The sequence below is a fragment of the Sphaeramia orbicularis genome, chromosome 1, assembly GCF_902148855.1.
Source record: "Sphaeramia orbicularis chromosome 1, fSphaOr1.1, whole genome shotgun sequence".
In the NCBI taxonomy this organism is placed as follows: domain Eukaryota; kingdom Metazoa; phylum Chordata; class Actinopteri; order Kurtiformes; family Apogonidae; genus Sphaeramia; species Sphaeramia orbicularis.
In genome coordinates, this window is record NC_043957.1 from 16,342,369 (window position 1) to 16,358,858 (window position 16,490).

A 16,490-nucleotide genomic window follows, 5' to 3' on the forward strand; every position below is an offset into this window, starting at 1 on the left:
TCAAAATATATGAAAATCACAAAAGTGCATGGACATCACACAAACAAGTTTCATTAGAATCGTTCCAGTACCGACCGGTTAGTGAAATCAGATCCAGATTTTTACATGTTTTCCTCATGTATTTATCTTACAAGATTATGTGCCTTTGAGCATACTCTAAAATCAGCCTATGAGAGAAACTTTTTCCCATATTTTATTAAGACTTTCATACAAAATTCCAGACTTTTCAAGGTCTGGAAAACAGCACTTCAAAATTCCATACTTTTTAAGACTCAAGATCTGCACAAGCACCATGCTGACAGTTTCTACAGGTTAAATGAGTCTCCACTGACAGCTTGCTTTTGTGAAGGACTCGAGTGGTTTGTTTTCACCTGGATGGCAGCTTTATGTTAACAATAAATATCTATATTTTTTAATGCACTCTGTGTATTTATGAGTTTCTTTCTCATGGATTCTGCAGAATCATTATCCAGGCTTATGTACACATCCGTTAATACAGCTGATTTAAGAAAAAAAACACAAATAAACCTATTAAAAAAAGAGATGGCAGTGGACGAAAGCCTCATTTTGCCTCCTGTCAGAGTTGCTATGAGTGTGTAACATCATGTAAAAACTATAAGGACAATTCACAATCTATAGTTTGATGTTGTTCTGTTTTTTGGTGGGAGATAAGCCTGTAATTGCACACGACAGTCTGTTATTATTCCTGAAAACAAATGAAAGAGGATCCTCAGAGAAACAACTATTCTTTCTATTCATGTAGTATGATTTTTCATTGACATGTTTTGCAACTGTACATTTTCATCCATGAAATGAAGCCTTGTCTGTGCTTTTTATTTTACTTGAGTTTGTTTTAATAAAAGTGCTTGTGACATCTCATTCATGGCTCTGATCATTTAGCCCATTTGCATGATAATACTGACATACTGTGTGCATTAACATTTATTATAAAACATGGAGACCGGTCACATCACCCCTTTGACATCTTCATAGAGTCTGAACTGCTTGATTCGACTTTAAATTCTCACCTCAATAATCTTCTCTCTGTTCTTGGTCGGGTTCATGGGTGGCTCCGTCAGCAGGATTTTACAGTTGCGTGAGTCGATATTGAGTTTCTCTGGGCCGAATGTGTAGTCCCACAGGTGCTTCATGTCGTCCCAGTTCCTGACGATGCCATTCTCCATGGGGTAGTTCACCTCCAGCATAGAGCGCAGCTCGCTGGCCTCATCACCCACCATTAGGTCCTGCCAGAGAAAAGTCACCCATGAAGTGGGAAAATAAATTCTGACACTAGAACCTTCACTGATGTGGGATGATATTAGTATGAGAGATGTTACTGATCTTTAAAATTATACAGGGAATCATTAAACTGTTACCTTAATTTCAATGTTTCCCACTTTGGCTGTGGAGCGAATGATTGGCCGGCCAACCAATGCAGGGAAAATGTGTTCAGGGAAGTTGGAGCCCGCATAGCCGCACTTCACAAACTATGAAAATGTCAAAAAGAAGAAAAAATACATACACTATTTATAATGATTAGAACAGCATGGTTTTAGAGAGCCAAAGTCCAGTAATGCAGTAACTTTTAGTTCATTGTTTAACAGCTCAGTGACTGCAACTCCTGTTGAACATGATACATATCACCAACACCAAAACGACTGCTTCCCTGATATATTCTACCTCATTCATTCGAGGTGTAAATGATAAAGAAGTTTAATGGCTCCAGTCTGGTCATGTTGAAGATGCAGAGACATACTCTGAACAGACAATGGACAGAGACAGTTATGGTTACATCACCTCCATGACTTTCAGGTATGAAGTCTTTATATCTACAGATTTTTGCAGTCTGATAGTTCAACAGATTTACCACAAACTCACACTTATTCACTTATCTGTTAAACAGACAAAAAGCATATGTGTAAATGATGCAGAGTTCCCACTAGATTGAAAAAAAAAAAAAAAAAAAACAAAAAAAACTTGTCTCACCATTGACTGTATTTTTTTTCTTAAATATGGCCCTATGGGACACAACAGGAAGGGGGGGGGGGGGGGGGGGGGGGGGCGGGCTTCAGCTCTCAATACACAGATCCGAACATGCCTGGATAAAATTTTTAGTTCATATTAAAAAAATAAATTTGTTTTTATTAGAACAAAATAAGCATGTCTGATTTAGAACCTGGTTCCTAGATAATCAGGTTATTGGTGATAAACAAAGAAACCAGGTTACTGTGAATGAAAAAAAAAAAAAAAAAAATTAAGTGAACTTCGTACTGAGAACCAAAGAATGTACTTATGTATTTTACTTTTTATTTAACCAGGCTAGACACTGAGAACAGTTTCTTATTTTCATCATGTGACATTCATTTTCAACAAATTATTATAAAACAAAGAAAGATTTAGATTTAGGAGATATTGAGTCAAAAACAGCTGGTGACAGTAATGAGTATTCAATACATTTAATTGAACTCTGTTAATACAATTTACTGTATTAGGCCAACTACAACAATAAATTACATTAATAGTATTAAATTAAATGTATTAAATACAATTCTATTCTACAAAGACTTTTAAAAGCTGACGCAGATCATCACTTCAGCATAAATGCTTAAAAACAAACCTTGCGCAGAGCAAGCATCACATTTCAGAAGAAAAAACAAAATTACATAACTTTATTAACGTTACACAATCATTTTATATTAATTTGTCTTGTGCATGGCCTAAAATGGTAATGGATACATCTTAGACCTAAAAATGTAAACAGATGTACAGTTTTACAGGAAAAATAGTAATAAATCTTAATAACTATTAGATCTAAGTATTTCAAGTGCATAAAAAGGCTTCCACACGTCTTTTGACAGAGTTTAGTGATGGACAAAGATACAGATCATGGTTTGCACCAGAATAAAAGTCTAGTCAAAATGTGGAAACTGCAGCAGATCTGATATGTTTCCTTACATGGGAAAAGTATCTCAACTTCCGCAACCACTGTCACATCTGCGCACTGCTTTCCTCCGCTGTAACGAGCTGTACTACGCTATAATGGGTGGAATTAACACGTATTAATGATGCTGTATGTCCAGTTTGCATTTATAAGCCGTCCCTGCAGCTGCATATTTTATTAAATACAACATTAAACCGTAAAGAGAAGTGAAGACACCGGCGTCAGTTTAATGAGGGCGGGGTCGGAACTGACTGAGGTAACACAGCTACCTCTTGGGTTTTACATGGAAAATAAGTCACCTGGAGCCATGTCACAGGTCAACATCTGACTCACGCCTCGCAATTTCTTCTACACTCTGAATATTTAAAGAAATTATGTTTCAATAGCTGCCGAAGTGACACGAATCCCTGTAACAGCCATGCTAGCACGTTAGCTGTTAGCTCCCGGCACTTCCTGTTTCCAGTTTTCTCCGTTTCTTGTCAAACTGCACCGTAGAAAAAAGAGATGAACAGTGTCTGTCTATCGGTACCATCCATCCGCACACTTACCCCGGTTCCGTTGTCACAAACCACGACTTTCCTCCCTTGGCTGTCCATTTTCGGTCCCTGAAACCAGCCGCAGCCTCCTCCTGCCTGCACGAGCTAACCGGAAGCAACTCAACAGCGGAAAGTTCATGCGCGACTCTTTCAAAATAAAGGTCACCCCAGATGATCTTGATGTGAATATGGTGGGGTTTTATCTCCAACTATTGCTATGTTTGGAGTTCTTATACTTCTCAGGAGATGCAGAACAATCGTGTAAACACAGCTCTCAACAGAAGAGCCGTGGCCCACCAGGAGCCAGGGGGCCCTTGGGATGACAGCAAATGTTTCTATGAAAAATACTCCTACAAAATAATGAGATATAGCTATGTAAACAAGTAGTCAATATGTAGGGTTTATTCGTATAAAATAACTGCCTAACCCAATGATAGATAGATAGATAGATAGATAGATAGATAGATAGATAGATAGATAGATAGATAGATAGATAGATAGATAGATAGATAGATAGATAGATAGATAGATAGATAGATAGATAGATAAGTAAGTAGTGCAGGGCTGTAGGATGGCTGTATGTATCATCATACTGTTCATATTTTCACCCCATTGTTTCTATAGATTAAAGTAATTAACTTCTTAGAATGACTTAACTCTGGTCCAGCATAGACTTTATGTTCACTCATACTCCTCATTAAAAGTATTTGTTCACTCATCCGGTTGGCATGTGGTTACACAAGTTTTGACGTGTATGGCCAAATGAAAGTGAAAGTTTGGTAAATTGACACAAAACTCACAACTAAAGACAGAAGATCTAACTTCTATAACGTCAAACGCTGGTGAGTACATTCAATGGCATTTACAGTGTATTGACCAGATAAACACACATATTCACATATACACACAAATTGTAATGAGTTTAGTTTAGCATTATTTCTTGATAGTTGATGTGTTTCTTCATCGTCAGTACTTTCATTTTTACTTACTCCCAGTATTTCAGAACACATAATAGGGATGTAACGATATGAAAATTTCATATCACGGTTATTTTGACCAAAATTATCACGGTTATCATAATTATCGGCTGGACAATTATAATGCTTTGTATTTGGGAATTAGTGGGTCTTCCATTGCTTGTCTTCAAAGAGTGCAAAATGCTGCTTTTAACTGGCACTCGTAAATATGAGCACATTTCCCCGGTTTTAGCGTCACTCCATTGGCTGCCTGTCCATTTTAAAATACTTTTATTTGTTTTTAAATCCCTCCATGGTCTTTCACCGCCCTACCTCACTGAGCTCCTTCACACATACACTCCCACTGGCTCTCTCAGATCAGCTGCTTTTGGTGGTGCCTAAATCAACGTGCAAGCTATGAGGAGATCGGACCTTTGCTGCTGTTGTTCCCAGACTATGGAACAACCTGCCTCTGTATATCAGACAGGCTTCCTCCTTGCCCGTTTTTAAATCTCTTCTTAAAACCCACCTGTTCTCCTTGGCCTTTTAACACTTGTGCAATGCTGACATTTTGTTTCTGTTTTTATATTTTAACTTGTTTTATTTTATTTTATTTTAATGTTTTTAATGCTTTGATTAATTTGTATTGTCCTTTTATTCTTCTGTACAGCACTTTGGTCCACTGTGGTTGTTTTAAAGTGCTTTATAAATAAAGTTGGATTGGATTGGATCACGGTATTCTTGAAATGTGCTCAAAATGTTCACAAAGTACTTATACACACACTGAAATAATTTGACCAAGTTGTATTTTGAAAAAATTAAAAAAATAAAATAAAATAAATAAATAAACAAATAAATAAACAAATAAATAAATAAATAGATAAAATAACATGCATAATGTACTTTCTGTTACATATTTTAATATGGAAACCTGTCATAATGTCCCCAGTCTTTCCAGTGATGTCAACTGCCGTTAGTTAATTGGGTTAGTTAGTGTTAACAACCAAGTTATCCTTGTTTTGTGTCTTCTGTGATCAAACAGTGTGGGTGTCAGTAGGAATAAACAATTACTAGTGCATTGACCTGTGGGGATCCACAGGTTCTAGATGCAATAGTTTTTATGCTGTTGTGCATTTGTGCATGCTGTACCGCATTTGTCCAGCAGTCACCACCAAAGTGTTCTGACCATAGCGATGTGATGGTAAGGCTATTGTATTCCAAAATTACTAATATCTCCCAAGTGGTCTTATCAACTTGCTGTTTTCGCTAGTCTGTTCCTTGACCAAAAATACACAAATATGTCAAACTGCAGCAGTCAGCTCTTTCCAGATTTTGTATGAATCCCCAGACACACATGCGCATGAGTGCGTGCACACACGTGCTCACACATGCACGCACACAGAGGCCACTTAGCTTTTATAATATAGATGAATGACTATATCACACTGTGAGATGAATTTCGCTCTTTAAATTCTTGTGAAAATGTCATCATACATTAGTTATTTTGTTACAACAGCAGGTCATAGAACAGCTGATGAGGAGCCAGATCAGGTTTTGACATGAGGTCGTCACTGTGATATGCCCTAGTTTGTGAATTATATATATTTGACTTCATTATAAAAAAAAATCTTCAGACTCCTTATCAGAGGAAGTTTTAGTTAGATCTAAAATTGCTCTCAAAGATTAATGGGGCCATATTAATTATTGTGTTTGTATCTTTTGTAGAGCTGCTGAAGCCAAACCTCCTTGTTGTAGCTATGGCTGCTGCCAGCTGTCTGCTGTCTGAAGACCAGTTCCTGTGTCCCATCTGTATGGATGTGTTCACTAATCCTGTCACCATACCATGTGGACACAACTTCTGCAAAAACTGCGTCACTACACACTTTGACATCACCACTCCATGGAAGTGTCCTTTGTGTCAAGAGGTTTTCCTCCAAAGACCTGAGCTTCGAGTCAATACCTTCATCTCAGAGATGGTGGTTCAGTTCAGAGAAGAAGCACAGCAGATGATGAGCAGCAGCTCCGAGCAACAAGCTGCCAAACCAGGAGATGTCCTCTGCAACTTCTGTACAGGAACTAATAGAAAGGCTTTAAAATCCTGCCTAGTGTGTCTGGCGTCTTATTGTGAGACTCACTTGGAGCATCATCTGACAGTTTCAGCCCTAAAAACTCATCCACTGATCAACCCCACGGAGAACCTGGAAGACAAGATATGCACAGAACATAAGAAGCCTTATGAGTTTTTCTGTAAAACTGACAAAGCATGTGTCTGCATACTCTGTACCTATTCAGACCACAAAACTCATGAAATCATTCCTCTGACAGAAAAATATGAAGAAAATAATGTGCAACTAGGCACAGAAGAGGCTAAAATTCAGCAGATGATCAAGGAGAGACAACTGAAAGTTCAGGAGATCCAACACTCAGTGGAGCTCAGCAAAGACAGTGCACAGAGAAACATAACAAAAAGTGTTGAGGTCTTCACTGCTCTGACGGAGTCTGTTCAGAGGAACCTGGACAAAGTCATTGAGGACATCGAAGACAAACAGACAACCACAGAGAAACAGGCTGAAGACTTCATCAAAGAGTTGAAACGGGAAATCTCTGAGCTGGAGAAGAGAAGCACTGAGGTGGAGCTGCTCTCACATGCTGTTACCGATCTCCACCTCTTTCATAGCCTCCCGTTCCTAAAAGACACTTCACCTCTCAAAGACTGGACAGAAATCAGCCTCCAACCACCAACTTATGAAATATCAGTGGTGACAACTGCAATTCAACTTCAGGAAGAACTCAGTCAAGAGATATCTGCACTGGCTAAAGCTGAGCTGGAGATAGTCCAGCAGTTTGCGGTGGATGTGACTCTGGATCCTGATACAGCACATCCTCACATCACCCTGTCTGATGATGAAAAGCAAGCGATGCCCAGTGATGTAAAGAAGGCTCTGCAAGACAACCCAGAGAGGTTTTCAGTTAATCCATGTGTCTTAGGGAAGCAGAGTTTCTCTTCAGGCAGGTTTTACTTTGAGGTTCAGGTCAAAGGAAAGACAGAGTGGGATTTGGGAGTGGTCAGAGAGTCCATCGACAGGAAGGCAGACGTTCCGCTGAGCCCAGAGGATGGATACTGGACCATTTGGCTGAGGAAACGAAACAGGTTTAGAGCCCTGGATGAAACGCCTGTCAACCTCCCCCTGAAGTGTCGTCCTCAGAAGGTGGGGGTGTTTGTCGATTATGAGGAGGGTCTCGTCTCCTTTTATGACGTGGGTTCTTCAGCTCTCATCTACTCCTTCATCGGCTGCCGCTTCAATGATAAACTCCTCCCATACTTCAACCCAGGTCTGAGTGATGGAGGTAAAAACGCTGCCCCTCTTATCATCACCTCTGTCAGACACAACATGTAGACCAAACCTTCTACTTTCTACTCACTCCAGGTGTATGTTTACTAATTTCTTACCATTGTGGACATCAACTTCTCTTTACTTGAGATCAGGGTTTTTTGTATAGATACCTGGAATCAGGTCTGTGGTTTACACAATAGTAAATTGCTATAATCAAATATTTATTTAACTCACAAACTTAAAAAGATTTTTGATAATGTTGGAAAAGGAGTGCCTCCTGGGAAAAGTTGGACTACCTTTAAGTTTACACAAGCTAATGTAATGTCAGAATTTATTTACATTTATAGTTGCATTCGTTTTTGTCCAGATCTTCTGTTGGTGATATTGTAGAATTGGATGCTGTGTAAAGTCTTCTCCATCAAACCCATATAGATTGTCCATGAGGTTTAGGTGTAGACTCTGTGGTGTCCAATCATATGTAAATGATATCTCCTGCTCCAGAACTGCTCTTCGACAGTCTGATCCTGATGAATCCTATTCTTGTCATCGTGGAATTTGAAAAAAAAAAAAAAAAAAAAAAAAAAAACTCCACTGATCATAAAACTGTTTTTCCAGGTTGTGGAAAAAGGTCACCAAAGGGAATTGGACATTAATGTAAATGTTGACTATGAATTAAAGGAGTGATATTCTGCTTTTTTTTTTTGATTTAATTATTTCCCTGTGGTCTATATAAACTGTAAATGTTATGCCTAAGACTGAATTCTTCATTAATTCAACTCCACACTATTTCTGAGTAATGACACCAGAAAGGTCGTTTTGAGCACTGGCCCTTTAAATGCAAATGAGCCACTTCACGCCCCGCCCCCTCCCGGTTGTTGGCTGTGTTGCTCTGTCCCATTCAACCAACAACTGAACATTTTAGGTAATCGGCTTCAAGTATGGATATATTTTCAGTTTTTACTACAATCGCTGCTGCTGACAGTTATGTCATACTCTGAGAAATATTTGGCAGAAGTCTTGACCTTGTATGTGCAAATATTGTGATGTGACTAGCTATTGACGTAACAAATTAAGCAGGGATTGAAATGGGTTTACCTAAATCCACTTGATTTTTGCCAAAATTAATACGAAGATAGCTTTGCAGCACCTGGAGGGTTCAAATTCAAACTTTATGAACCATTAGGGTCCAAATAAATACACAAACAAATGTACCAAGGACTAATAAAAGTGGGTTTAACAAAATATGACCCCTTTAATACACACTGTTTACATCATTGCTATGGTTTCGATTTACTTAAACGCAACCCAACATAAAAGAAATTCAAAAATAAAGGCATAAACATCAAGAAACCATCACATGGGCTGTGAAATAGACTATTAAAGCTATACCTACTGATCTTGCATTTCTCACAGCACTTAGTAAAAATCATGAACATGAACAACAGGCCTCCCTCCAAAGCCCCTCCCGCTCTCCTCCTCTCACCTGATGCACCCAGTGGAAGTGGAGGCAGAGGTGCAATCCACTTCGGCATGGCTGCGGACCCCTGCCTCAGTAATCAGACACATCATCCACCTGCTGCGGCTCCTGTTTCATTAGTAGACCCTGTATTTAAGGGTCTGGTCTGTGCAGTGCTGGGTCAGTGTCTTCACTGCACTTCATCCCCTGGGCAATGAGGTGTCCAGGGGGTGAGCGCGAATACTGTGAGCATACGGACTCTGCAAATTTTCCTTCATTCATCGGAGTCTGACTGCTGCAGTCGGGTCGTTCTGTTTATTCCCCTTAGTTGTTGTTTCTGTTAATAAATCAGTTTTTCCCTTCATGTGCATTTGAGTCCTATCCATACATATTTCTAGACAGGAGATGATGGTCAGTGACAGGAGGAACAGCACGAGTGAAACTCAGATTCAGAGGTACCCATATCAGATTTGGGACGGCGGTAATGGATGATTGACAGGAGGCTCAGCCAACTATTTTATGTAGACCGAATAAAATGGTCAGATTTTTATCAGAAATATATGAGAATTAAACATTTTTGAGTTTCAATACATGGTGGATTTCTTTTACATTTTAGTTTGACGCATGCTTATTAGGAACACTTTAAGATGACCAAAGAAAAGTGTAAAAATGCCATATCATATGGTATGGCTTTAAATGGCAACAGTCACCATCAAACCACAGACAAAACTAGTGATTCAACAAGCAGACAAGTTTGATATAGGTTCATGTTAGTTTTGGCTGATGTGAGGGGTTTTTGTTGTAAATTGTCTCTATGGTTTGAGGATACACTATAACAGTATGCTATTTGAATTATTTCAATTAAATAAAAAAACCTTGACAAAAACCATCCAATATTTCCACTAAACATTTCCTCCAATATATCACAATTAGTGATGAGTTTTTACTGCAGTAATCAGTGGATTATATCTACTTCTATAACATTTTGTCATTTCATCCTGGCCAGGACACTCCTGAAGAAGAGTTTAATCTGAATGAGGTTAAAGAAAAGGTAATATTTTAATCATCCAAATAAACAAGTTATTGTGGGAAGTCATCAGTTTTATTTGAAAAGGATTATGCTTCTAGTTGGTTTATGAATCTGATAATTTGTCATTTCTGTAATACCCAAGATCTGTGAAATTCATCCATTTGTCAGTTTTAGATTAGACAGGAGTTAAATTGTTTAAAATGGAAAAACATGTTTCAGAATAAGCAACTTTATAGTTTATAAAAAAAAAATAAATAAAAGGTTTTAAGCCAGATAGGTTTGACTGATCTGAGATTTTCAGACACCACTCACAAAAAGCCTCTGCATCCTTTCTACAAACATATGGTAAAGCTGCAGTTTTGAAGTTAGTGTGTGGCTCTGAAAAGAGCCTTTTGGGTCTGGTTGTGGTTCTCCAGCTTTACTTGGCCTTGCCGGCCTTCTCGGTCTTCTTGGGCAGCAGAACCGCCTGGATGTTGGGCAGAACTCCTCCCTGGGCGATGGTCACTCCTCCCAGCAGTTTGTTGAGCTCCTCGTCATTGCGGACAGCCAGCTGCAGGTGACGGGGGATGATACGAGTCTTCTTGTTGTCACGGGCGGCGTTTCCTGCCAACTCCAGAATCTCAGCGGTCAGATACTCCAGCACAGCCGCCAGGTACACAGGGGCTCCGGCACCCACCCGCTGGGCATAGTTCCCTTTACGGAGCAGTCTGTGGACACGGCCCACGGGGAACTGGAGTCCGGCACGGGAGGAGCGGCTCTTAGCCTTAGCTCTGGCCTTACCGCCGGTTTTCCCTCGTCCACTCATGATTAAAGTTTGTTTCAAAGTCGAGACTCAAACAAAAGTATCCACTGCATCCACCAACTCTCCATTATATGTTGCTGCTAAGCGCGCGACAATGTGTATCCACCAATCACATAAGGGGGCAGACCGCTCAGATATTTGGCGGTTGGTTTGAAGGAAATTTCCTCCAATCAGCAGCTGACGTTTAGGCGGGGGCCACTCCTCTGGGCGGGGCGGACGTTCAGGATGAGACTATGACCAATCAGGAGCCTGAGATCTGAAGGGGCGTCACCGTTTCCGTTTAAGAACAGTGTGTGCCCGCTTTAGTCACACATTTGCTCTGTGAAGAGAAGAGACAAACCATGGCTAGAACCAAACAAACTGCCCGTAAATCCACCGGTGGCAAAGCCCCCAGGAAGCAGCTGGCCACCAAGGCTGCCCGGAAAAGCGCCCCGGCCACCGGCGGCGTGAAGAAGCCTCACCGTTACAGGCCCGGTACCGTGGCTCTGCGTGAGATCCGTCGGTACCAGAAATCCACCGAGCTGCTGATCCGCAAACTGCCCTTCCAGCGTCTGGTCCGAGAAATCGCTCAGGATTTCAAGACAGACCTGCGCTTCCAGAGCTCCGCCGTCATGGCTCTGCAGGAGGCCAGCGAGGCTTACCTGGTGGGGCTGTTCGAGGACACCAACCTGTGCGCCATCCACGCCAAGAGGGTCACCATCATGCCCAAAGACATCCAGCTGGCCAGACGCATCCGCGGAGAGAGAGCTTAGACTGTCTGCTCCTACAACACCACGGCTCTTTTCAGAGCCAACACATGTTCATAAAGACACTTCTCCATTGAATGATTTCACACATTTCTGAAGTTACTGTGTTTTGCTGAAGTTGAAGACGTTACTCTGAAAATACTTAGACTTACAGACTAAGGGTCTAACAATGAGCCCTTTCAGAACAGCTACAACAAATATTGAACAATGACTTTATTTTCTTTCCTAAATGTTAATTTAACACATTAGTGACAAATCTAATAAGACATCACTAGTAGAGCTTCACCTTTATCGGATCACAGGACAGTTCACTGAAGCTCAATCTGACATATTTCTTTTAGTGGCGGGTGGGTCGATCCTAATATCGTTAGTATCAGCGCGGAGCAGGCACAACTTTGCCCCCCCCCCCAGAGTTTTGGTATTGTGCTGTCACGTGACTCAAGGGCCCAAGTCCGCCCGCGCGCACAGACTGAGCAGAAGAATGGATGAGGAAGAGGACCGCGTGACTGTATTTACTATTTACAGGCCAAATATGAGACAACGACAAGATGTATTTGTATATAAAGTCTAAGTAACAGGTTTTAAGAGTTGTATTGTAGTTTTGGAAAACGACCTGAAAAAGTGTTTTATTTTGTATATATTTGCAAACATATAAACAAGCATGTCATCAAGACATGACAATGTATGGGGGGAAAGTTTGTTACCGCTCTATTGCTTCTGAAAAAAAAAAAAAAAAAATCTTTTTACTCTTGGGGTTTAGTCATTGAATAAAAAGGAAACATCACAAAAACACTTACAGGTCATGAAAATTGAGATTTAGCAATTCGATGACGCATCCACCAGAACTATTGAAAATAATCTCATCAATACCCATGTATGTGGTATCGCACAACTAATTAGTATTGGATTTTAACCCTTTCATGCATAAATTATGAGAACCTTAGTCAACATTTTTTTCATGAGTGTTTTACTAGGCATGAAAAACACAATGTGATTGAAATGTTTTTAATGAGCGTATGTTTTGTGGACTTTCAAAAATGTTCTCTCAGCTGAACACCACACGTTTAATTTATGAAGCAAAGAAACATGTATTTAAAACGCAATATCAGAAAGTGGTAGCCTATACTGTGTGAAAAATATGAAATAAAAACATTTTTAATGCAGCTAATCTAACGTTTTAGCATACTTAGATACTATAGTTATTACTAACTTCATGGAGACATTATCCCAAACAAAAACCTTTTAAGAAAACTGTTAATTACAGTCTAATAATAAGCAATTGATTTACATTCAAATGTTACTGCAGGTCAGGTTTAATCAAAAGCAAAGTTACAGTAATGTGTATGGAACGGTCCACTTTTAGAACCGATAGGGAGTAGCTGTCCACTGCAGTGACCGCTATTGCATGAAAGGGGTAAACAGATTTTCCGTTTCTAAATTCGTTATTAGTGTTTGTATTTGTATGTCACCTATTTATTGATAATAGTATGTTCAGTCATTCATCACTTGGGACATAACCATCAACGGCATAGACAGGACTTTAGTCTTCAGATCAGAGTGGGTGGCTCTTAAAAGAGCCTTTGGGTTTTGATGCAGGATCAGAGCCGTTTACTTGGAGCTGGTGTACTTGGTCACAGCCTTTGTGCCCTCGGACACGGCGTGTTTAGCCAGCTCACCGGGCAGAAGGAGGCGTACTCCGGTCTGGATCTCCCTGGAGGTAATGGTGGACCTCTTGTTGTAATGAGCCAGACGGGAAGCCTCAGAGGCGATGCGTTCGAAAATGTCGTTGACGAACGAGTTCATGATGCTCATGGCCTTGGAAGAGATGCCGGTGTCGGGGTGGACCTGCTTCAGGACCTTGTACACGTAGATGGCATAGCTCTCCTTCCTTCCCTTTCTCCTTTTCTTGCCTCCTTTGCCGGCGGTCTTGGCCACGGCTTTCTTGGAACCCTTCTTGGGTGCGGACTTTGCTGGTTCAGGCATGGTTTTCCGTTAAACACAACGAATGACTTCGTCAAGGAAAGCCACAGAGTTTATACAGGCTCCATGCAAATGAAGCTGCACAGGCCCCGAGCTGTGATTGGTCCAACTCTTCAGGGGGTGGTCGGTGGGGTTTCAGTGGGGAGGGTGGTGTTTTCACGGTAACATGTTTGATCAGGACACAGACATGTGAGCAAAGGAGCGAAAATGACCACATGACGTCTTTGGAGACAAAAGACTGAAGCTTTTCCCTCAAACTGTAGTAAAGTGGAGTCTGTGTCTAGGCGGGAACACAATCCAAAGTTAACGATGTAAAGATACTTGTCGATTAGTTCATCTCTCTAGGTTTGAATTAACCACAGGGTGTCCCATAAGTCTCCGTACATAGGAGACATAATACATTCCATACATATATGGTTCTAACATGTATTTCTCTATATTTCAGATAACCCAAAGAATGTATTTGAATAAAGAGCAGCGAATTGAAATCATCCTGATGGCCGGTTCAGCAAGCAGTCGTATGGTTGCAAGCGCATTTAACAGAAAACAAGGGACGAATATCACACACGACACTGTGGCAAAACTCATTGTCAAGTTCAAAAAAACAGGAAGTGTTTTGGATCAATTTGTTCCCGACAAAATGACAGTCATATAGAGCATATCAAATAAAAATGGTTTGTGTCAAGAAACGTTTATTTTCCCTATGTATGGAGACTTATGGGACACCCTGTAGTTTCCATTTCAGAACTGAAGCCAGCACTGATAGAATCTATACTCAACTTATACATTATACAACGATATTGGAAAACTTCTCTATCCTATGGAGAATCTGCCCAGAGGCCACTGGAAACTTAATACACGATGTTTAAAAAAATGAACTGTTAATAGAATTATAACAAGAACTCAAAAGCGTTTATTAAACTGCATCAGTAATTCATATATATCACACAATGGGAAATATTGAGACAGTCAAGGATTTCTTTAAGATCAAACAAAACTTATATCATAAAGAGCTTGTTAGAGCCAAAACTTCAACTTGCTAAACCAGTGTTACTTAGTATTTGCAAAGAGGAAAAAAAGTTATGTCCTTCAATAAAAACATCTTTAGTGAGACATGAGGTAGATCAGACTAGGTTGAAGACCTGCTTCTTCCACTTTAGTTGCTTTAGCTATTGAATAGCACCCATCTTCATTTATTATACTATTACGTAGATAAAACAAACATGATTAATTATTATTTTTTCCACATGGTAAAAGCATCTCTTTTGTGGAGAGTGTGTGTGGCTCTTAAAAGAGCCTTTGTGTTGTTTAACGTTGGTCCTGTCTGGTTTAGCTGTAGTTTAACCTCCAAATCCGTACAGGGTGCGGCCCTGCCTCTTCAGAGCATAAACCACGTCCATGGCGGTCACAGTCTTCCTCTTGGCGTGTTCGGTGTAGGTAACAGCATCACGGATGACGTTCTCCAGAAAAACCTTCAGCACTCCGCGGGTTTCCTCGTAGATCAGACCGGAGATACGCTTGACTCCACCACGGCGAGCCAGACGGCGGATAGCAGGCTTAGTGATGCCCTGGATGTTATCACGGAGAACTTTACGGTGACGCTTGGCGCCTCCTTTACCGAGTCCTTTGCCTCCCTTGCCTCTGCCACTCATTTTTACTGTTTGATTATCAACTTCACAATGTCTGAACGAGCGGATGAACCACTGCTTTATACAACATCTGAGAACGTGTTTGAAGACAGATAGAGGCGGGAGTTTTTTTTTTCTTTTTTGGCGGCACCGTAAGCACGAGTTGAGAACAGCAGGTTCATAAACGGAGCACCACTCAATAACTCAGTAACTGAGATAAAATTATTCAATTAATTCAAGTTTATATGATAATAAAATGTTTTAAAGTCATTAAACACTTAATCAAAGAAACTTCCTGTGGAGTGGAATGTTATAAAATCTAAATGAGTAAAATATTTAGTAGTAAATGTTGACAGATGTTGAAAGTACAGATCATGTACTTCAGTTATGAAATTAATTAGTTTTATTAACCCTTTCATGCATGAATTGTGAGAACCTTAATCAAGATGTTTTTCCCGAGGGATTTTTATACCTCTTTGGGCATGAAAAAAAACAAAACAAAAAAAGAAAAGAAAATGCGATTGAATTTTTTTTTATGAACCTGTTTTTCATGGTGTTACAAAAATGTCCACTCAGCTGGACACATGTTTAATTTTAGAAGCAAAGAAACATGTATATACTGGTGTACTGTGTGAAAACTATGAAATAAAAACATGTTTAATGCTGCTTATCTGATGTTTTCTCACATTTTATCATACTTTAATACTAGTTATTACTCACTTTATGGAGATAATATGTAAAAAAAAATTGTTAAAAAAAAAACAAAAAATAAATCAATCAATAAATAAATTCCTGTTAATTACAGTCTAATAACAATTAGCATCAAACATGTTACTGCAGATTAGGTTTATCTAGAACAGCAAAGTTACAGTAATGGTATGAATTGCAGTGTATGGAATGATGCATAAGTGTCCACTGTATATGGAACTAAAACAGCAAAATCCATGAATATACAAGAGAACACCTTTGAACAGCTGTCCACTGTAGTGACCACTATGCATGAAAGGGTTAAATACTAACGCCCCATTAATGAGCATACATCTAATATTTTAATCAGTATTTAAAAATTTTAAATCTAGT

At 39.7% G+C, this 16,490-nt stretch overlaps 6 protein-coding genes across 7 annotated transcripts in view; 2 read left to right on the top strand and 4 right to left on the bottom strand.

Moving 5' to 3' along the window:
• Positions 1-3,597, bottom strand: part of actr2a (actin related protein 2a) — a 22,044-nt gene extending 18,447 nt beyond the window's left edge. For both annotated transcript variants that reach the window (XR_003938284.1, XM_030163505.1), the window contains exons 1-3: positions 3,490-3,597; positions 1,377-1,487; positions 1,029-1,244 (exon numbers count right to left, since the gene is read on the bottom strand). Coding sequence is in view for 1 of the 2 variants with exons in the window: in XM_030163505.1 (XP_030019365.1) it covers positions 1,029-1,244; positions 1,377-1,487; positions 3,490-3,537 (375 nt within the window). In the remaining variant the exon portion in view is untranslated. The remainder of the gene's footprint in view (positions 1-1,028; positions 1,245-1,376; positions 1,488-3,489) is intronic.
• Positions 1-11,840, top strand: part of LOC115411056 (histone H3) — a 19,399-nt gene extending 7,559 nt beyond the window's left edge. Inside the window, exon 3 of the mRNA XM_030123029.1 lies at positions 11,386-11,840. Within this exon, the coding sequence (XP_029978889.1) occupies positions 11,398-11,808 (411 nt within the window). The 5' untranslated portion in view covers positions 11,386-11,397 and the 3' untranslated portion in view covers positions 11,809-11,840. The remainder of the gene's footprint in view (positions 1-11,385) is intronic.
• On the top strand, positions 4,263-8,298 carry LOC115438777 (E3 ubiquitin-protein ligase TRIM39-like). The gene is made up of 2 exons (XM_030162651.1): positions 4,263-4,319; positions 6,159-8,298. The coding sequence occupies exon 2, from the start codon at positions 6,191-6,193 to the stop codon at positions 7,829-7,831; it is 1,641 nt and encodes a 546-aa protein (XP_030018511.1). The 5' UTR covers positions 4,263-4,319; positions 6,159-6,190; the 3' UTR covers positions 7,832-8,298.
• On the bottom strand, positions 10,547-11,065 carry LOC115411220 (histone H2A-like). Its single transcript, XM_030123271.1, has one exon. The coding sequence runs from the start codon at positions 11,057-11,059 to the stop codon at positions 10,673-10,675; it is 387 nt and encodes a 128-aa protein (XP_029979131.1). The 5' UTR covers positions 11,060-11,065; the 3' UTR covers positions 10,547-10,672.
• A 1,518-nt stretch (positions 11,841-13,358) lies between the features above and the next one.
• On the bottom strand, positions 13,359-13,790 carry LOC115411691 (histone H2B-like). The gene has a single exon (XM_030123933.1). The coding sequence runs from the start codon at positions 13,783-13,785 to the stop codon at positions 13,411-13,413; it is 375 nt and encodes a 124-aa protein (XP_029979793.1). The 5' UTR covers positions 13,786-13,790; the 3' UTR covers positions 13,359-13,410.
• A 1,320-nt stretch (positions 13,791-15,110) lies between these two features.
• Positions 15,111-15,604, bottom strand: LOC115412170 (histone H4). Its single transcript, XM_030124548.1, has one exon. The coding sequence runs from the start codon at positions 15,432-15,434 to the stop codon at positions 15,123-15,125; it is 312 nt and encodes a 103-aa protein (XP_029980408.1). The 5' UTR covers positions 15,435-15,604; the 3' UTR covers positions 15,111-15,122.
• Between the last annotated feature and the right edge of the window lie 886 nt (positions 15,605-16,490).

What these genes read in the sequence shown, in the direction of transcription:
- LOC115438777 (XM_030162651.1), top strand. Translation starts at nt 6,191, where the DNA reads ATGGCTGCTGCCAGCTGTCTGCTGTCTGAAGACCAGTTCCTGTGTCCC.
- LOC115411220 (XM_030123271.1), bottom strand. Translation starts at nt 11,059, where the DNA reads ATGAGTGGACGAGGGAAAACCGGCGGTAAGGCCAGAGCTAAGGCTAAG.
- LOC115411691 (XM_030123933.1), bottom strand. Translation starts at nt 13,785, where the DNA reads ATGCCTGAACCAGCAAAGTCCGCACCCAAGAAGGGTTCCAAGAAAGCC.
- LOC115412170 (XM_030124548.1), bottom strand. Translation starts at nt 15,434, where the DNA reads ATGAGTGGCAGAGGCAAGGGAGGCAAAGGACTCGGTAAAGGAGGCGCC.